Consider the following 20,121-nt stretch of genomic DNA (forward strand, 5'->3'; position numbering starts at 1 on the left):
TGCTTAAACCAGCACATGTCAAGGCCCGTCTTAAGTTTGCATATGACCATTTGGATGATACAGAGGAGTCATGGGAGAAAGTTTTATGGTCAGATGAGACCAAAATAGAACTTTTTGGTCATAATTCCAATAAGCGTGTTTGGAGGAAGAAGAATGAAGAGTACAATCCGAAGAACACCATCCCTACTGTGAAGCATGGGGGTGGTAGCATCATGCTTTGGGGGTGTTTTTCTGCACATGGGACAGGACGAGTGCACTGCATTAAAGAGAGGATGACTGGGGCCGTGTATTGTGAGATTTTGGGGAACAACCTCCTTCCCTCTGTCAGAGCATTGAAGATGGGTCGTGGCTGGGTCTTCCAACACGACAACGACCCGAAGCACACAGCCAGGAAAACCAAGGAGTGGCTCCGTAAGAAGCATATCAAGGTTCTAGCATGGCCCAGCCAGTCTCCAGACCTGAACCCAATCGAAAATCTTTGGAGGGAGCTCAAACTCCGTGTTTCTCAGCGACAGCCCAGAAACCTGACTGATCTAGAGAAGATCTGTGTGGAGGAGTGGGCCAAGATCCCTCCTGCAGTGTGTGCAAACCTGGTGAAAAACTACAGGAAACGTTTGACCTCTGTAATAGCAAACAAAGGCTACTGTACCAAATATTAACATTCATTTTCTCAGGTGTTCAAATACTTATTTGCAGCTGTATCACACAAATAAATTGTTAAAAAATCATGCATTGTGATTTCTGGATTTTTCTTTTTAGTTTATCTCTCTCACAGTGGACATGCACCTACGATGAAAATTTCAGACCCCTCCATGATTTCTAAGTGGGAGAAATAGCAAAATAGCAGGGTGTTCAAATACTTATTTTCTTCACTGTACATATGTAGAAATAATGATGAAATCCAACAACAGAGCAGGTCATCCCCAAACCAGAAGGTTTCCTCGCTTTGTCCTCCCAGTACTGCGGTGGTCACGTGATCCTTGTTTTTCTACGCTTTTGTCCCCGCTATAGCGACCAGTCTATGTGTGCATCCATATATACACTATACTGCATATGTATATATATATACTGTATACACATACAGTATGTACTAGCTGATGTTTTTGAGGTCAAAGGGTGTTTGGCTGCCGAATAAAACGTTCCTTCTGCATACTCGGGGAAGAGCTTTGGACTATAGGAATTCTGGGAGAAACAACAACAACAACAAGAACCCACAGACGATGGCATCTGTGTGAAACGTCCAAAAGTGTGAGAGGAGAGGCAGCGTGGCGAATGAAAAAAGGAAGTAGTTGCTATTTCTGTGTAGCCCATGAGCCAATCGCCCAGAATTTCTATAATGCAAAGGCTGGAGAGTGATGCATGCTAGTAGGACTGTTTGCTTGCTACCATGCTATCGTGCAACACACACACACACACACACACACAATCAGTACATCATGAACATACACACACATGAATAATACATGTGGATAATCTGCATGATCCATCTCGGCATTGTGTTTGGATGCCATGAAGCACCGTGATTTATTCCCTGCCTTTAGTAGGATTTGTTATGGACGCAAAGACCATCAAAACGGGCCGCTCTTGTATTGACACACACGGATGTCTGACACGTCTTCTGTCCTTCTCTGTCCCTGTCCGTCACCCCCCTTCCCTCCCCACCACCCACCCACTCCCTCCGACAGGTGACCTTTCCCACATCAGCTGAGGTGGAATTCCCGGACGTGCGCTTTTCAGACTGCCTGCTGCCTTTGAGCATCCGCCGAGTGCATTCATGTACTCCCACACACACACACACACACACACACACACACACACACTTGGAAATATGTACATAACAAGCGCAAACATCCTAGCCGTAGAGCTGAGAGCGCCATCTAGCTGCCAACAGGGTGTTTAGTCCAGTCCAGTCTGGAAGGTCCAACTGCTGATATACGTATCATTCAATAGACATCTCTACTAGCTGACAAATATAGAGGGACTCATGTTTTCATCTCCACACGCACACACACACACACACACACACACACACACACACACAACTAAATGTGTAGGCTAGGAGGAGTGTAAATAATTTAGTTGACAAAGGACAGCATTTAAAAACGAGGAAAAAAATGCAAAAAAGACGACTACTTTAGATTAACACTGAAAAAGGACACAACATTATTATTATTATTATGATTATTATCATTGCTACTATGATTATCATGATTATGATTATTATGACCACCAGTAACATCATCATCTTCATAAAGGGATTATCACATTCCAAATTGTACAATGGCAAATCACTAACCTATTTTAAATTTCTACTTAGATTTTAGGTGAAACACGGGAGGGGGGGGGGGGGGGGGTGATTGGGAGTGGGGAGGGCTTGCACTTTTATTCGGGAGGTTTTAATATTTGAGCTATTTTTTATTTATTTACTAATTTATCTAATTATTTTGTTTATGGGGAGAGGGGATTTGCGTGGGTTGCGATATTTTCATTTTAGAATTTTTCTAGAGAATTACAAAAAGAAAAAAACAACTTTGGGGGGGGGGCTGTTTGTGTCGGACCCTCGCAACCCAGCAATTCTAATGTATGTATTAATGATGACCGCAACGATGATATTTATTTCTAATTTATTGGATTCCACTCTCTTTTTAAGTTAAAATAAAAACTATCATACTGAACGGACGCTTGCTGTGCTTTTATGAACCCTGTGTGTTCTCAACTCCTGTTTTAATCAGCAGAATAATGGGCCTGAGAAAATAAATAAATCTACTAGAATGAAATCCTAAATGTACTAGAAAAAAGTTGTACATTAATAAAGAATAATAAGGTCCTAAATTTACGGAACAAAATTTTAAATCCACTAGAAATAAGTCTGAATATTCTCGTAAATTTACAGCTTTTTTCCTCGTAAATTTATTACTTTATTCTTGCAAATTTACAAGGAAAAAAAGTCTGAATATTACGTGAATAAAGTCATACATTAACGAGACAAAATTACAAGAAAAAAGTTGCAAAGTAAAAAGTCATATATTTATGAGAATAAAGTTGTAAATTTAGGAGGAAAAGTCTTAATATTACCTTTAATTTATTCTCATTAATTGATGACATTAATATATTTTTTTCTCATAATATTACAACTTTTGGGGGGTAAATGTCTGACTTTATACCTGTAAATTTACAACAAAAATCATAAAACATCCTGAAGCAACAGCGCCTCTGCTGGTTGCAGCTAAGTAGTGCACTCAGTTTCACACAAATGTCAGAATCATTCATTTTGTTATTGAACTGTTATTATTATTATACTATTATTATATATTATTGACTTGCCACACTCTCTGGTTTTTCAGAAGGAGCACAAGCTAAGTCAGGAGTTTCTTAGTGTTACTAAATTAATTTGTACTACATGACTAATGTCAGTTAAAGTACACTTTCCAGGTCTGACCAGAGGAGGGCGTCAAAGAGTCGGAAAGGTTCAAACTGGCTGACACTTTGGCTGCCAATGGCGGCTTGAGGAAGGCCGCTGGCGTTGGAATGGGATCCGGCGTGCAGCTGGATGATCTCATAGCTGGCAGGGTTTAATTCCATGTGCCTCTTTGGACCCGTTGGGATGGATGGGATGCTAATAGCGCATTGTAATCAAGTGTGCCGCCTTCCCTCGGGATTAGTAATCGAGGACAAGGAAGGTAATCAATGTTTATAGCTGTTAGTCGCTCGTAAAGTACATGTCAGCCTGATACCTGGCTAGAAAGGCCTTTCTCTCTGGGACACACAACCAAAGTGCGGCCCGGGGGCCATTTAGTGCACGCGGCACAATCTACAGCAAAAATACAAAAGTCAGCAGTTGTTTTGCAATAACGTCCAAATGTTAAAAATTGTCATTTTACAGGAATAAGGTAAATTATAATAGATATTATGAGGAAAATTACATCATTTTAGTAGCATAAAGTTCACATATGCAATAGGTCATATAGAGGATCTCTTTTTTTTGCAGTCGGTCCTAAAAAACAGGAGAATCGTTCCTGTCATATAGAGGATCTTTGACAAGCATTAGTTTTGCAGCAGGTCCGTAAAAACAACACAATCGCTCCTGTACTATAGACGATCTTTGACAACCTTTTTTTTACAGTAGGTCCTTACAAACTGCAGAACTATTCCAGAACAGCTGATTTAAAATGTGTTTTATTTTTCAAATACGCAAAAGAGAACGTGAAGTGTGCACACATGTGCACACATCTGCATAGAGGCGCTAGTGGGGGAGGTGGGGGTGCTGAAGTGTCGCTTCGCCAAGCGGAACAAAACGCGGATGTGTGTCGGGTGTCGGATGCTCTCTGGCGGGGGAGGACGTCATCCACAGCGTCCCTCCCTCTCCGTTATTCCCTCTTCACTCCGCCCCGGCCTGCTTCACGTCCGCCCGCCTGCACTTCTTTCTCTCCGCCACCACATTCACCACCTCCAGTCACCCAGCCTGATCAGCTTGCTTACCCGGACTTCGTCTTCTCCGGCCGGGCCACAGACCCCACCGACTCCCGGGACACACGGACGGGGGCGGGGGAGAAAACCGCTTGTTTTGGAGAAGCCACAACCAGTCGCATTGCAGCATCGTCATCACCGCCCTTTTAAATCTCACATTGTTGTAGTTTTCCACCTTTTTTTGTCTCAATTGTAGGATAAAAGCGAGTTAAAGTTGAGGGCGAAGATGTAAAAAAGCTGCTGCCTGGTTAGCAGCGGCAGGGAGCTGGACGCCTTCATTCGGGGCACCGTTAGCTCGTCTCTTCCAGACATTTTTTTCATCATTTGCCAAGACAAATTCCACACTTCCCGGCGAAAGAAGAAGAAAAAAACACAAAGTAAGTCCTGTTTTTCTTCTGAAATGACACCATTTGTGTGTTTTTGCCGTCAGTAAGCAGACACGCAGGAGAAGGACGACGTCATCACGCACCAGAGAGTCATTTCATTAGCTCCTAAAATAACGGCCCTTTTTCTTTCAACTTTTCCAAAAAGGTTGTAATGTGTAGTGGGTGAAATGACGACATTTACAATGTTTACTACACATTTCGGGCTCTTTTTTCCCCCTTATGTTTTCTTATGGAAGCTCGCTGTTAGCATGCTGAGTGAAAGTTAGCTAGCATGCTTGGAGTTATGACGCTACACAGCTGGAGCGTCAACAACAATAATCTATTTGTACAAACTACAATATACAAACTATTACATGCAGGCTCTTATTACATATTACACGGTCGGCTGCTGTTTAATGTTGTACAGTACACGCTAGCGACTCTATGGTCTATTTACTTGAATACATTAAAATTCATACGTGATCTAGTCACGTGATCTTATTACAAACTAGGCGGAAAAACATCAGCATTAATACTAACAATACTGTCGCCATTACTCACGTGATACTACAGTTCGTACTGTACAGTACATGTCATGTGATCTAATGGCGTATTGATCAATGTTACGCATAACTGGGGTGTATCTACTTATGACAGATCATGTATTAATCAAACGCAACTTATAGCCGTTATCACTTTTCCATAAGCAGCTCATAAAATATACATTTGTGAATGTTTTGCCAGTGCATTTGAAAGATGAATCGATGGAATGAATAATGAATAACTTTGTCAAATCTGTCTGGTTAGTTATGAAGCTTTCATAGCAATGCTTTTATACGGCCATCCACTTTCGATACCTCGGGAGGGTCACTGGGGAGCTGGAGCCTATCCCGCTTCACTTTTGGGGGGACAGCACTTGGGACTGGGATCTATCTGTGGTGTTTCAATGTTTAGACTATGCCATCCTCTATGAAATTAGAATTCATATTATCTTTACAATACATCCCGGCCCAATATGCAAATAGCAAACAGCGTGGCTTTATTATCCCCCCCCCCCCCAGCATCACCTGAATGTGTCGTCTGCTGTCTGCTGCCTGATTGAATCCCCTTATCAATAATTCATCAGGGTCACAAAACGGCGTCAAATGTATTGAAGTTGACTTTCTAAAGCACAACTCCATTCACTTAAGTCAGCTCGACAGAAATACTCTACTTACCTCACAACTACTGGGTAGAGTAGTTACTGAGGCACATACGTACATTTAGACTAGTTACTGAGGAACTAATGAGTAGAGTGGTTACTAAGACACATACATTTAGACTAGTTACTGAGGAACTAATGAGTAGAGTAGTTACAGAGGAACTAACGACTAAGGCACATATATTTAGAGTAGTTACTTACTGGGGAACTAATGAGTAGAGTAGTTACTAAGGCACATACATTTAGACTAGTTACTGAGGAACTAACGACTAAGGCACATATATTTAGAGTAGTTACTTACTGGGGAACTAATGAGTAGAGTAGTTACTAAGGCACATGCATTTAGACTAGTTACTGAGGAATTAATGACTAAGGCACATACGCTTAGAGTAGTTACTTATTGGGAAACTAATGAGTAGAGTAGTTCTAAGGCACATATATTTAGAGTGGTTACTAAGGAAGTAATGACTAAGGCACATATATTTAGAGTAGTTACTTACTGGGGAACTAATAAGTAGCGTAGTTACTAAGGCACATACACTTAGAGTAGTTACTTATTGGGAAACTAATGATTAGAGCCGTTCTAAGGCACATACATTTAGAGTGGTTACTGAGGAACTAATGACTAAGGCACATATATTTAGAGTAGTTACTTACTGGGGAACTAATAAGTAGCGTAGTTACTAAGGCACATACACTTAGAGTAGTTATTGGGAAACCAATGATTGGAGTCGTTCTAAGGCACATACATTTAGAGTGGTTACTGAGGAACCAATGACTAAGGCACATATATTTAGAGTAGTTACTTACTGGGGAACTAATGACTAAGGCACATAGCCGGGCTATGCTAACGTTTGTAGCATAAAGGACGGTGCTGAAACAGAGAAGAGTCGGTAAGACAAAGCCGTGTCTTAATGTTTGTCAGCAGGTGTCCAAGTACTGGCTCCCTGTCCCTGTTGTGTTTAAAGGAGGAATGTAAGAAATGGAGGTTATTGGCATGACACTCCAAGGCCTGACCTGAGTTAGGGCTAATCCCAGACGGCCTGACGACAATGTGCTCATTCAGGGATGCAGCAGCCTTGCTGCCGAGCTGCTGGGCGACAGCACTGCTACGTTGGAGCGAGGAGAGGAACAATACGTTGACTACTTGAGCCTCCTTCTTACCACTGGCCGTGGTGGTGCTGTGGATGGGGGTCGGGGGGGGGGCTCACAGGCAGGCCATTGTGGGAATTAGTTGGAGCGCTCGTGTGGGTTTCATTTGTCTACATGTCAGCCGGGGTAGGCTCCAGCTCACCCGTGACCCTGAAGGGATAGACTAATTGGACTAATTGTCCTTGATGGACATGAAGGAAAGGAAGGATGTCTCCACAGGTGGTCACAGCTGTCCTGAACATGCTTCATTGTGGTCTGCTAGTCAGATGGCCCACACGGGGGTTAGTTTGGAGGTGTCAGGTGGAGTCAGATCGCCCATAAGGAGGTGTGTCAGGTGACCCACAAGAAAGTTACATTAAAAAACCCAACAGGTCCGTCTGATGGATAAGAGCTGAGTCATCCCAGGTGACCAAAGACTTGAGACCTGACTTAGACTGGTGACCAAAGACTTGAGATTTGACTTGGATTCTTGACCAAGGACGTGAGACTTGACTTGGACCGGTGACCAAAGACTTGAGATGTGACTTTGACTCTTGACCAAAGAATGTCAGACTTGACTTGGACTGGCGACCAAAGACTTGAGACTTGAGTTGGACTGGTGACCAAAGACTTGAGACTTGACCTGCACTGGTGACCAAAGCTTTGAGATTCAACTTGAACTCTTGACCAAGGACGTGAGACTTGACTTGGACTGGTGACCAAAGACTTCAGATTTGACTTGGATTCATGATCAAAGACTCAACACCTGACCAAGTCACACCCCACAAAGACTTTGGACCAGACTTGGACTCATGACCAAAGACCTGAGACTGGACTTGGACTGACGACCAAAGACTTGAAATTTGACTTGGACTCGTGACCAAAGACCTGAGACTGGACTTGGACTGGCAAAAAAAGACAGTTAGGAATGATTCACGGTCACCAGAATCCAAAAGCGTGGAAGTTGTGCGTATAAGTCATCTGTCTGATGGTCACGCGTGGAGTCATTCATCCTCGTACTCGTACCGTCTGGTGATGTTCTTGGCCTTCTCCCAGCCTCAACGTGTCCTTCATTCATGACAACTTGTACATCCTGTATGCAGCACTCCCTCCATTGGCTGGCTAATGTTTACATTCCTCTACCCGGTACCAGGCCCGGCTCTGGTCTGGTCTGGTCTGGTCTGGTGAGGTTGTACCCCAAACTGGGAGGGTTTACGTTACATTTGTGCTTGGACATTTGAAAGACTGACATCCTTCAAATGTTTGTAGCGAGGAAGAAGAGAAAGACAGACAACTTCCTGTCCCCCCACACAGCCAGAGGCATCCCCTCTTTGATTGGACCTTTGAAATGGTCAGAGCGTGGTCATGTGATCCGGCGTACCAATGGAATGTGTTCTCAGTGGGGGAGAAAAAGTGCTTCACTGCTGATGATGTCAGCACATGAACCGCACTGTTGTCTGTCCTCTTCTTTTGGAAAGTCCCTCCCCATGAAGGATGATTGGGGGGGCAACATGTAGGGAATATGTAGACAACATCTTGGGAACATGTAGGGAATATGTAGACAACATCTTGGGAACATGTAGGCAACATGTAGGGAACATGTAGGGAATATGTAGACAACATCTTGGGAACATGTAGGCAACATGTAGGGAACATGTAGGGAATATGTAGACAACATCTTGGGAACATGTAGGCAACATGTAGGGAACATGTAGGGAATATGTAGACAACATCTTGGGAACATGTAGGCAACATGTAGGGAACATGTAGGGAATATGTAGACAACATATTGGGAACATCTAGGCAACATATAGGGAACATCTAGGGAACATGTAGGGAATATGTAGACAACATCTTGGGAACATCTAGGCAACATGTAGGGAACATGTAGGGAATATGTAGACAACATCTTGGGAACATGTAGGCAACATGTAGGGAACATGCAGGGAATATGTAGACAACATCTTGGGAACATGTAGGGAAAATGTAGACAACATCTTGGGAACATGTAGGGAATATGTAGACAACATATTGGGAACATCTAGGCAACATATAGGGAACATCTAGGGAACATGTAGGGAATATGTAGACAGCATCTTGGGAACATCTAGGCAACATATAGGGAACATGTAGGGAATATGTAGACAACATCTTGGGAACAGGTAGGCAACATGTAGGGAATATGTAGACAACATCTTGGGAACATGTAGGGAATATGTAGACAACATCTTGGGAACAGGTAGGCAACATGTAGGGAATATGTAGACAACATCTTGGGAACATCTAGGCAACATGTAGGGAACATGTAGGGAATATGTAGACAACATCTTGGGAACATGTAGGGAATATGTAGACAACATATTGGGAACATCTAGGCAACATATAGGGAACATGTAGGGAATATGTAGACAACATATTGGGAACATCTAGGGAACATGTAGGGAATATGTAGACAACATATTGGGAACATCTAGGGAACATGTAGGGAATATGTAGACAACATCCTGGGAACATGTAGGCAACATGTAGGGAATATGTAGGCAACATGTAGGGAACATGCAGGGAATATGTAGACAACATCTTGGGAACATGTAGGGAATATGTAGACAACATCTTGGGAACATGTAGGCAACATGTAGGGAACATGTAGGGAATATGTAGACAACATATTGGGAACATGTAGGGAACATGTAGGGAATATGTAGACAACATATTGGGAACATGTAGGCAACATGTAGGGAACATGCAGGGAATATGTAGACAACATCTTGGGAACATGTAGGGAATATGTAGACAACATCTTGGGAACATGTAGGGAGCATGTAGGGAATATGTAGACAACATATTGGGAACATCTAGGCAACATGTAGGGAACATGTAGGGAATATGTAGACAACATCTTGGGAACATGTAGGCAACATGTAGGGAACATGCAGGGAATATGTAGACAACATCTTGGGAACATGTAGGGAACATGCAGGGAATATGTAGACAACATCTTGGGAACATGTTGGCAACATGTAGGGAACATGTAGACAACATCTTGGGAACATGTAGGGAACATGTAGGGAACATGTAGAAGTGGCCGCCACATGGTCTGATTTGTCAGCGGAACACAGTGGACCCCCCCGGCCCGAGGGCTTGCAAGTAAGCGGTCCCAGCAACACTTGCCTACATTGTTGTGCTGCTACCCTTTGGACCTTCCCTGTGTGCTCACAAACTAATTGACTTATCAGGATTTGGTCAGGTTGCACTTTTTAGTGTTGCCAGACGTTGTGCAAGCGGCGTGGCTCCTCAGCAGAAGAGACATTGTACACTTGAAGAGTTGGCAAAAGAAGTGGGAAAAGTATGTCACACACCCCGTCCACCACCTGTGCTGGGGGAGGGTGGGAGTGGGGAGTGGGGGGAGGGGGGAGGCATGACTAACATGACATGAAGTGAAAAATAGCATGCAGCCTGTACCATACTGTGTTTCATGGACACGGCCTGCTAGTCTGGCTAGAAAGTCGCTATAGGAAAGGAAAGGTGGGGACAAAAACATCTTCCATTCTGGAAAAAAGGCCTTTAATGTCCTTCTTACGACCCTTAAGAAGCGTAATGTACTGCAATGCCTCAAATGCCTCTGGGCCAAAGAGGGACCCCTTTACTGATTACTGGTGGGGGTGGAAGCGGTCGAAGGACTTACAGATGCAGTGGGTGGGGAGCAGATGTAGGAACGGACTCCCGAGTATGGAGTGGGGAAGGGGGGGGCGATGAGTAATGATCCCTCAGCTTCCCCCTTTGGCCCCGCCACGCCCTGCATGTGAAGCCCTCAGCGTGGCCGGGATGTACTGTTGGAAAGTATGAACGTAAAGTTCGCCATGCTTTTGCACGGGTTCTGCTTTTAGCGGCAGACGAACCCCCCCCCCCACCCCCCTTGAATGAAGCGTGCAGCACGAGTCCAGGCGTGTTTGGTTGGAACGGACTGACTCTTTGCATTCATGTGTTTCAGGATGCTGTCCGAGCTGAGCCAATGGTTCTGGCAGGAGCGGCTGTGGTTTCCGGAAGGCCTGGGCTGGGCCGACCTGGAGGATCGGGAGGGTCGCGTGTACGCCAAAGCGGGGGATCTGTGGGTGGCCCTGCCCATCGCTCTTGTATTCCTAATCGTCCGTCAGATCTTTGAAAGGTCAGTTGGGTTTCTTGTCCGTCCAACGCCTGGAATGCTCCTGCTGATGGCGATTATGTCATACAAGACTCATGACTCATGACTTTTTCCAGTCATTATATGACAGAGAAAGTCCAGTCACTCCGTCCATGAATGCTTTTATTTCTTCTACATTTCTATTAGGACGTCTTTCATCTCTGGGACGATCATTCATTCATTCATTAACCCATTCCATCCCAGACATTGGTACCAGACGTTATTTCATAACTTCCACAAACGTAGCCATATTGTTTACATTCAGCCAAAATATCTAAACAACCATGCCGCAACATAAACAACACCAAATAATGGTAGTTGCATGAAAATCATACAAATATTACATCAACTATTGGCACATGTGGTCGCGTGTGCACATGTTCATATTCCCCGTCGATGCGTAACCTCCTTGACGCAAGACGGCGAGGTGCCTTTTCACTTCCTGGTTGCTACTTCTGGTTGCACTTCTGCCACCTTGTGGACACTTTTTTATGCCAAATTCTCATTTAAGGAAGTTTAAGAGAGTTTATCTAACACTGGCTCTTTGTGACATCACAGCAAGCCAGACTTCCTTATATGGGCGTGCCCAGATAGAATAAGTTGACCTTTCAGCATCTGGGCATGTTTCTTCCATAGAACAACGGCATGAATGGAGTGACACCTTTGTCTCTGCGGGTGGAGGCGGGGCCGCTACCGTACACACAGAGGCGTGTAACGCAGTAGAAATTAAATTCAATTATTCAAGTAGTCAGTTTGATGTTTGGTGTCATGATACTTCTCAAGGTAGAACACTGTGGTGCATGAGTGCTCCCGGCTCTGGGGAGCTGTGGTTCATTAGAGGACACATAGATGCAAATGTGTATTGCAAGGGTGGATGTTGTTTGTTTGTGCTCACGGAATGTGGTTTGCGTACCTGAGCCGCCATGTTGTGTCCACAGGACGGTGGCGACGCCTCTGGCCTCTCTGCTGGGGGTGAAAGAAACAGTACGGCTCAGGGCGCCTCCCAACCCCACACTGGAGTCCTACTACTGCCACGTGACCAAAAACCCCACACAGGTGAGACCGCGTGTGAGGCCGCACGGGGCGACTACGCGTTACTAACCGCCATGATGTCGTCACGCCACGGCAGGTTTCGCTCGTCGGCCTTTGCAAGCAGACGGGCTGCTCGGAGAGACAAGTGCAGCGATGGTTTAGAAGGCGGAGGAATCAGGACAGGCCCAGTTTGCTCAAGAAGTTCCGAGAGGCCAGGTAAACACACACACACACGCACATACGCACGGACACGCACACACGTGTTATGTGACAACAGTAGCGCTGGAAGCAGCTGTCATTCATGTGTCGCTCCTGTGACTGTATGAGCACATTTGTGTGGGCAAAAGTAGATCTCTATTTTTAGACTGCACATGCTACAATGCTTCTCTCGCTGCCTTTTGCCTTCACTCTTACACACACACACACACACACACACACACACACACACACACAATGATTGGCACATGCTTGCTTTGTGTGATCATTTATGGGAACTGACGACTTCATCATCTGATTGATAAGATTGATAAGATTGATAAGACGGCAAGGTAGTCCTTCTCCAACCTACTGACCGGTGTCATGGCGACACCCGCACAACACAACAAAGAATGTCCGCCATTGTCCGCCATTGTCCCCCATTTGCCGATTTTGTCCAACCCTCAATTTCCAATAGTGATATCAGCCGATATCAATACGCATATGTAACATGACATATCTCCTGTGGTGGAATCTTCATACGTGTTGTATATATACCATACTGATATCGGGCTAATAATTATCCCTACCGATTTTGGGAATACCAAATTATTGTAACCAGAAAATGTCATTTTTATTTTATATGAAGTCAGAAATGTGAATACATTTATATAATATTACATGAATGAAGTTGTAGGATTATGCAAGTAGTGATTTTAAAAGAATATAATAAAAAAATATATTTTATATGTATATATATATATATATATATATATATATACACATATAAAATATTTTTTATATTTTATATATACTATATATATATATATATATATAGGCTGCACATAGGACGAAGCCTCACAGCTAGGACACCTAAGTTCAATTCCACTCTTGGCCATCTCTGTGTGGAGTTTGCATGTTCTCCCCGTGCATGCGTGGGTTTTCTCCAGGGACCCCCCCCCCCCATTCTTAAAACATGCTAGGTTAATTAGCCACTCCAAATTGTCCATAGGTATGAATGTGGGTGGGAATGGTTGTTTGTCTATATGTGCCCTGGACCCCGCCTCTCGGCCCAAGACAGCTGGGATAGGCTCCAGCACCCCCGCGAACCTTTGAGGCCTGCATACTAACCACTCTTGCAGCCGAGAGTTGTAATATTATAAATAAAAAGTTGTCCTGATTCCCATCCTGGGTTTGCATGTGACATCTTGTCATGGTGTCTTGTGCCCCCCCCCCCATTGACTGAGCACAAAGTGTGTGTCTGTGTGTTCTCTTGCAGTTGGAGATTTACCTTTTACCTTCTCGCTTTCATTGCCGGCCTGGCCGCCCTCATCGACGTGAGTACCGCCGCCGCCGCCGCCTTGGCCTTCACGTCCTCATTGGCCGCCCTAGTGGATGTTGGGAGGTTCTTTGTTGGACTCTGGCTGCTGCACTCATGTGGTCTGAAGACATTCAATGTCATCTCCTCCTCTAGAAACCGTGGCTCTACGACCTGAAGGAGATGTGGCAGGGCTTTCCTGTGCTGGTATGTACATGCATACTTTGGGTGTACTTCATCAACTCTGATAATACTCCACCTAACTTAACAAGAAAACTTCCCCCCTCAGACTCTGCTGCCATCCCAGTACTGGTACTACATGATAGAACTGGGCTTCTACGGCTCCCTGCTCTTCAGCGTGGCCTCGGATGTCAAACGTAAAGTGAGTGGACCTGTGTAAAAAAATCCTAAAAAGTACAATAATGAAGAAGTAGGAGGTTTTTTCCTCACTTTGGACCTTCCACTTCCATCGTGTTTTTCCTCCCCGTGTGATCCCTTCTGCCATCTGGCACCATGACGATGTGTGCGGACGTTGGACTGTTGTTGCACGTGTGAGCGCTTGCGTGAGTGCTTGGACTTTGCTTGCCCCGGGTCAGCTGATCCCGCCAAAGAGGCCCACTTTGTTCCCTCCCTTGTTCCCTCTTTGGCCTCCTTAAGCCGCTTTTACAACAGCCAGTCCCGATCGCAGGTGTGCTGCTGTCCGATGGCACCGCAAAAGGAAGTTCATTAGGGCGCTCCCAGCATGCCTTGCGGGTTGTAAATGCATGAGTGTGTAAGTCTTTACTTTGATAGCAGTTTGACGTCACACAAGCGTTGCATGCTGTTGTTGCTTTGTGTTGTGTGAGTGAAGGTACGTGTGGTCCTCTACCGTACCCCCCCCCCCCCCCCCCTCGTTGCCATTCCCACGACACAGCAAGGCTGGGAAGAGCAAGTAGTAAGAACAAATGTGTGCCTCCTCCTCCGTCAGGACTTCAAGGAGCAGATTGTCCACCACGTTGCAACCATCCTCCTCATCAGCTTCTCCTGGTGTGTCAACTACATCCGTGCCGGAACGCTCATCATGCTGGTGCACGACTCCTCCGATTACCTCCTGGAGGTAAATATAAGGCCGTGCACTTGTTGTTTTTAGCGTGCGAGTCCAAGGGGCATCACAAAGCCACACGTCCTGCTGAAGGAACGCTGTCAGAATGAAGGCTGGTGCTACACCGCCCTCTGGTGGAGAGAGAGCGCCACGCTAACTGTCCTCCGTCTGTCTCCATGTGGCAGTCCGCAAAGATGTTCAACTATGCTGGCTGGAGAAACGCATGCAACTACATCTTCATTCTCTTTGCCGGGGTCTTCATCGTCACTCGCCTCGTCATCTTCCCTTTCCGGTAACATCCACACGGACGAAAAGAACCTGTCCGCCGGGTCTTGACCCATCTCTCTCTCTGCAGGATCATCTACTGCACGTGGGTGTACCCGGTCACCATCTACCAGCCCTTCTTCGGCTACTACTTCTTCAACGGGCTGTTGATGGTCCTGCAGTGTCTGCACATCTTCTGGGCCGTTCTCATCATCCGCATAGCCGTCCGCTTCCTCACCAACAACGTAAGCCACAGTTGTTAGCTGCACTTTTTCACGCGTCACTTTGTGTTATAAAAGGCCGTTGCCATGGAAACCGTACAGGATGCCTTCAAGGGATCGGGGTTTTATGCTGCCCATTCCAATGGCCGTCATCCTTGGGGGAGATGGGACCATACCCGCGCCCATCACGTGGATTTACACTACAATCATCCATCTATCCATCCACCCATCCACCCATCCATCCATTATCCATACATCATCCATCCACCCATTCATTCACCCATCCATCATCCATCCATCTATCCATCCATCATCCATCCACCCATCCATTCACCCATCCATCATCCATCCACCCATCCATCTATCCACCATCCATCCATTATCCATACATCATCCATCCACCCATTCATTCATCCATCCATCTATCCATCCATCATCCATCCACCCACCCATCATCCATCCACCCATCCATTCATCCATCCATCTATCCATCCATCATCCATCCACCCACCCATCATCCATCCATCTATCCATCCACCCATCCACCCACCCATCCATCCATCCATCTATCTATCTATCTATCCATTCATCCATCCATCCATCCACCCATCCATTCATCATCCATCATCCATCCATCCATCATCCATCCACCCACCCATCATCCATCCACCCACCCATCCATCCATCATCCATCCATCTATGCATCCATCCATCCATCCATCATCCATCCATCTATCATCTATCTGTCTATCTATCCATTCATCCATTCATCCATCCATCCATCATCCATCCACCCATCCATCATCCATCCATCCATCCATCATCCATCCACTCACCCATCATCCATCCATCCATCCATCCATCACCCATCCATCATCCATCCATCTATGCATCCATCCACCCACCCACCCATCATCCATCCATCCATCCATCCATCTATCCATGCATCCATCTATCCATGCATCCATCTATCCATCTATCCATCTATCCATCCATCCACCCATCCATCCAAGGAGGGTTGACCATAACTCCACTCCCTCCCGTCAGCTTGGTGAAATGTGTCCTCTCTTTGACACATTTCAGGAAAAGGTGGATGACGAGAGGAGCGACAAGGACGAGACGGACGAGACGGACGATGATGAGGAGGACGTGCAGGACGCCAAGACGGTGGTGCAGAAAAACGGGCCGCTGCAGAACGGCCACGCCGTCCACAACAACAACCACAGCAAGGTGGAATGACAGGAAGGGGGTGGGGGGGTATGAGAGGGACTCACGTGCCTCGGCGGGGCCAGCGCCGCCCGACAGGAAGAGGCTTGAGTAGCGGGAGGAAGATGAGGGCTTGTAGTCATGCGTCAAAACCCAAATCTTTGCACATCACAAAAACACCTTTTAGAAAGCCAACAGATTAGGTACACTACAGCGAGCGGCTCCGCTTACTCTTTGCTTTGCCAGGGTGCGACCTTTGACCTCACTTTCTCACTTTAGACAGGGAAGAAACCAAACTGGAGAGGGGGGAGGGGGGAGTAGGGGGGTGAGGAGAGGAGTCGTGCTTTCCTCGCTCCCTTCCTGCGTGCCTTAGAGCCAGACCTGGCTTTTCAAAGGATGCCATTTTCAAGTCTATGCTTTCTTTCTTTTCAATGCAGCACTTTGTTGCTTCTCTTCTTTTCCACTCAAAGAACAAATGATTTGATGGAGGGAGGAGACAGGCCCTTTGTTTGCCTCCATTTTCTCTATGCAAGCACTCGAGTGTTGAGCGATTGCGATGCCTTTGCACAACCCCACACTTCCTCCTGGTTTGGCTTTGCCTCACTTCTGCAGCCTAGCTTGTGCCATCTGGAAAGTGCTTTGACCAGCGCCCTCACGTCCAGGGCCGGAGATGAGATGAAGAGAGGGGTGTCCAAAGCGCAGACCGGGGGCCCTTTGGCTTTTCTATTGGCACGTTCTAAAAACACGAGTGACTTACTGCTATTGCTATAATATAGAAATATTTAGTATATATTTACAAGAATGTTGAAAAAATTGGAAAATAAAAAACAGCAGTACTTTCAGTAAAAGAAATGAAAAATATGAAGAGAAAAAAGTCACAATTTTCCAAGAATAAACTGGGAATATTAACATGCAAATAATGGCATTTTTTAGCATAAGGTTGAACTATTGAAAATATGTTACTCTTTAAAAAATAATAATAATATGATGATGACAAACACAACAAATTAAAGTTTTTTGGAAAATATTATGAGAAGCAAAAAGTTTAAAATTTTGGAAAATTACAAAAAAAACAAAACAGAATCAAAAATCAAAAAATCAAATACTTTTACTAAAATAAATTAAAAATACAAAGAGAAAAAGTCTATGAATAAACTCGGAATATATTAAGAGGAAAATTATGTCATTTTTCTTGCATAAAGTCAAAATGTAAAAAATACGATGTTTTTTTAATGAATATTATGACAAACAAAACAAATTAAAGTTATATTTCTATTTGGAAAAATTGGGTTGGGGAAAAAGTTAGGAAAACGATTTAAAAAATTTTTGGGGGGGGGGGATGAATTAAAAAAACAAAAAAAAAATCAGCAGTACATTTACAACAAAAAAAATCCAAAGTTGTAAAAAGTAAAAGTGGATAAAGTTGCATCCTTTCATTTTTCACAATGCGGCCCTTCCTGGACAAGCGTTTGAACACCCCTGCTCTAGCCCACAGGTACAGGTACAGGTACAGGTACAGGTACAGGTACAGGTACAGGTACAGGTACAGGTACAGGTAGTGGATGTTCCTATGGGCTTGGTGCTGTAAAGCGGTGCCCTGTTTGCATCAGGGGGATTGACAGCTCCATGCTAGCTAGCGGATTTCAGTCTTTGAATGTCACGCTTCTGCCTGAAGCGGCTTAATCCACTTCTCGGGTCCTGAGCGTTGCTGCTGATGCCATCGCCTACTTTCACACGGAGATCATGCAGAATTGCCCCGTCAGCGCCGTGACAGGTTATTTCTTATGGCAATGCTGAATTTGGGCAGCGCTTTTGCAGGAACGGCATCGTCCAGTTTGCATACAGAACCCAGACATACGTTTGGCGGAAGGACCATAAAGGGGATTCGACTCCACAACTCCTCCCCTTCTCTCTTCAATTGCCATTGTTCACTCACCACCCAATCCTGGTTTAAACCCTAAATATTCAGGTTTAACAGGGCAGGCTGTGATCTGTGTGAAAGGATATTCCGCCATGTTGACAGTTTATTTTTCCAATTGACATCAATGCCCCACATGGCTGGGTTCTGTATGAAATGCACTGTTACGGCTCTCATGTGCCAGTCTGCAGGACATACTACAGCACGGGTGTCCAAACATACCAAAACAATCAAGGATTCGGGGGCCATTTTGATATTTGATATGTCGTAAACGGGCTAAGAGGTTCTGTACAGCTGACAAAGCGTATTATTATCAACAATTTCCTCATTAATTGCTGTCTTTTTGCTCGTTTCCTTCCATTTTCACTGTTGTTGTGTTTTTTTTTCTTGTTTTATTTGTAATTTTGTGCCACAGGCCAATAAAAGACAAGCATAACGGCCCCCATGCTGCACTTTGGACACCCGTGTGTTGGCGCTGGAATGCCCGTAACAGAGGCGGGACGGCATCTGTGTGGAGTGCTATGTACGTCACACCAAGACGCTGGTGCTGGCGCCGTCACATGTCACCTAGACGCTGTCCCGCCTCAGTCACGCCTCTGACACTACCCCCATTCCGTGTCGGAAGGGCAGCGTTCCCAGTAGCGGGGTTTTACTGGAATGAATGGACCTACAGTATTTCCAAGGACTGCGTTTTTCAGACCACTGCCAAGTATCCTGGGTGATGTTTATGACCCAGACCAGGATCAGGATTGCGTGTTCATGTGATAGTTGACGGCGTACGAAGGGGGTCACAGGAATTCATCCATGGTTGCTTTAAATTGATTCTTATCCTACGCCAAGTGCCTTATTTGTCATGGATGGGACATTCCCACTCTCTTCTCTCTGTCCACTTCTTCTTCTCTGTCTCCACCTCACCAAGACCACACGGGTTCTCCCCCATCACCGGCTTGCCTCCTCCACAGATCCACAGATCCCTCATTCCGTGTTTCCACTGCCACCTTCTTCTTTTTTTTTACTAACATAGACCAAGCAACCAGCAAGCTTCCTTTCCTCTTCCACGGTGATGCAGAAGCAAGCGCTGTGTCCTGGTTACAGTGTTAATATTTTTTTTTGTTTTGTTAAATGACGCCCAAGTATTGTTATTAATAATAAAAGCAATGATCATGAATCACAACAATCCTCTTTTAAGTCTCTTCTCTCAGAATGAAGCACTTGCGCCCGGACAACCCCCCAAAATGTCAAATATCACTGAAATAACAACCTGTTATTCCTGCTAGATGGTCAGAAAAATGGAATAGTTAGCTTAGAATTAGCATCATAACTCCTCGTATTATCAAATTATCACCATTTGCTCTGATAAATTCAAAGTATCTTTAGTCATGATTATAACTTTAGTTTTAGTCTCAATTTGAAATGTTTTAAATATCAACAAGTTTACTCGTTTTATTTACGTGCCTTGTGTTTTTGTTTAATTTGTATTGGTGGGGGCGGGGCTTAGCCAGGATTTCCCAATTTGTGACGTCATTCGTAGCTCCCCGCCGT

General features: G+C 45.0%; 2 protein-coding genes across 6 annotated transcripts in view; both read left to right on the forward strand.

Moving 5' to 3' along the window:
* LOC131136690 (CUGBP Elav-like family member 3) overlaps positions 1–2,748 on the forward strand; it is a 33,119-nt gene extending 30,371 nt beyond the window's left edge. For 3 of the 5 annotated variants that reach the window (XM_078798204.1, XM_058083841.2, XM_058083844.2), the window contains one exon: positions 1,686–2,748. The gene's annotated coding sequence lies outside the window, so the exon portion shown is untranslated. The remainder of the gene's footprint in view (positions 1–1,685) is intronic. The other 2 variants (XM_058083843.2, XM_058083842.2) reach the window with 1 other exon arrangement.
* A 1,527-nt stretch (positions 2,749–4,275) lies between these two features.
* LOC131137608 (ceramide synthase 2-like) lies at positions 4,276–19,747 on the forward strand. Its single transcript, XM_058085751.2, has 11 exons — positions 4,276–4,844; positions 11,156–11,329; positions 12,283–12,400; positions 12,474–12,592; positions 13,851–13,908; positions 14,046–14,096; positions 14,179–14,271; positions 14,857–14,985; positions 15,156–15,262; positions 15,326–15,479; positions 16,539–19,747. Exons 2-11 carry the CDS (start codon positions 11,157–11,159, stop codon positions 16,692–16,694), a joined length of 1,158 nt encoding a protein of 385 aa, XP_057941734.2. The 5' UTR covers positions 4,276–4,844; position 11,156; the 3' UTR covers positions 16,695–19,747.
* Positions 19,748–20,121: the final 374 nt, after the last annotated feature.

This window comes from Doryrhamphus excisus, linkage group LG17 (genome assembly GCF_037039965.1).
Source record: "Doryrhamphus excisus strain RoL-2023G ecotype Guam linkage group LG17, RoL_Dexc_Guam_v1.1, whole genome shotgun sequence".
Taxonomy (NCBI): Eukaryota; Metazoa; Chordata; class Actinopteri; order Syngnathiformes; family Syngnathidae; genus Doryrhamphus; species Doryrhamphus excisus.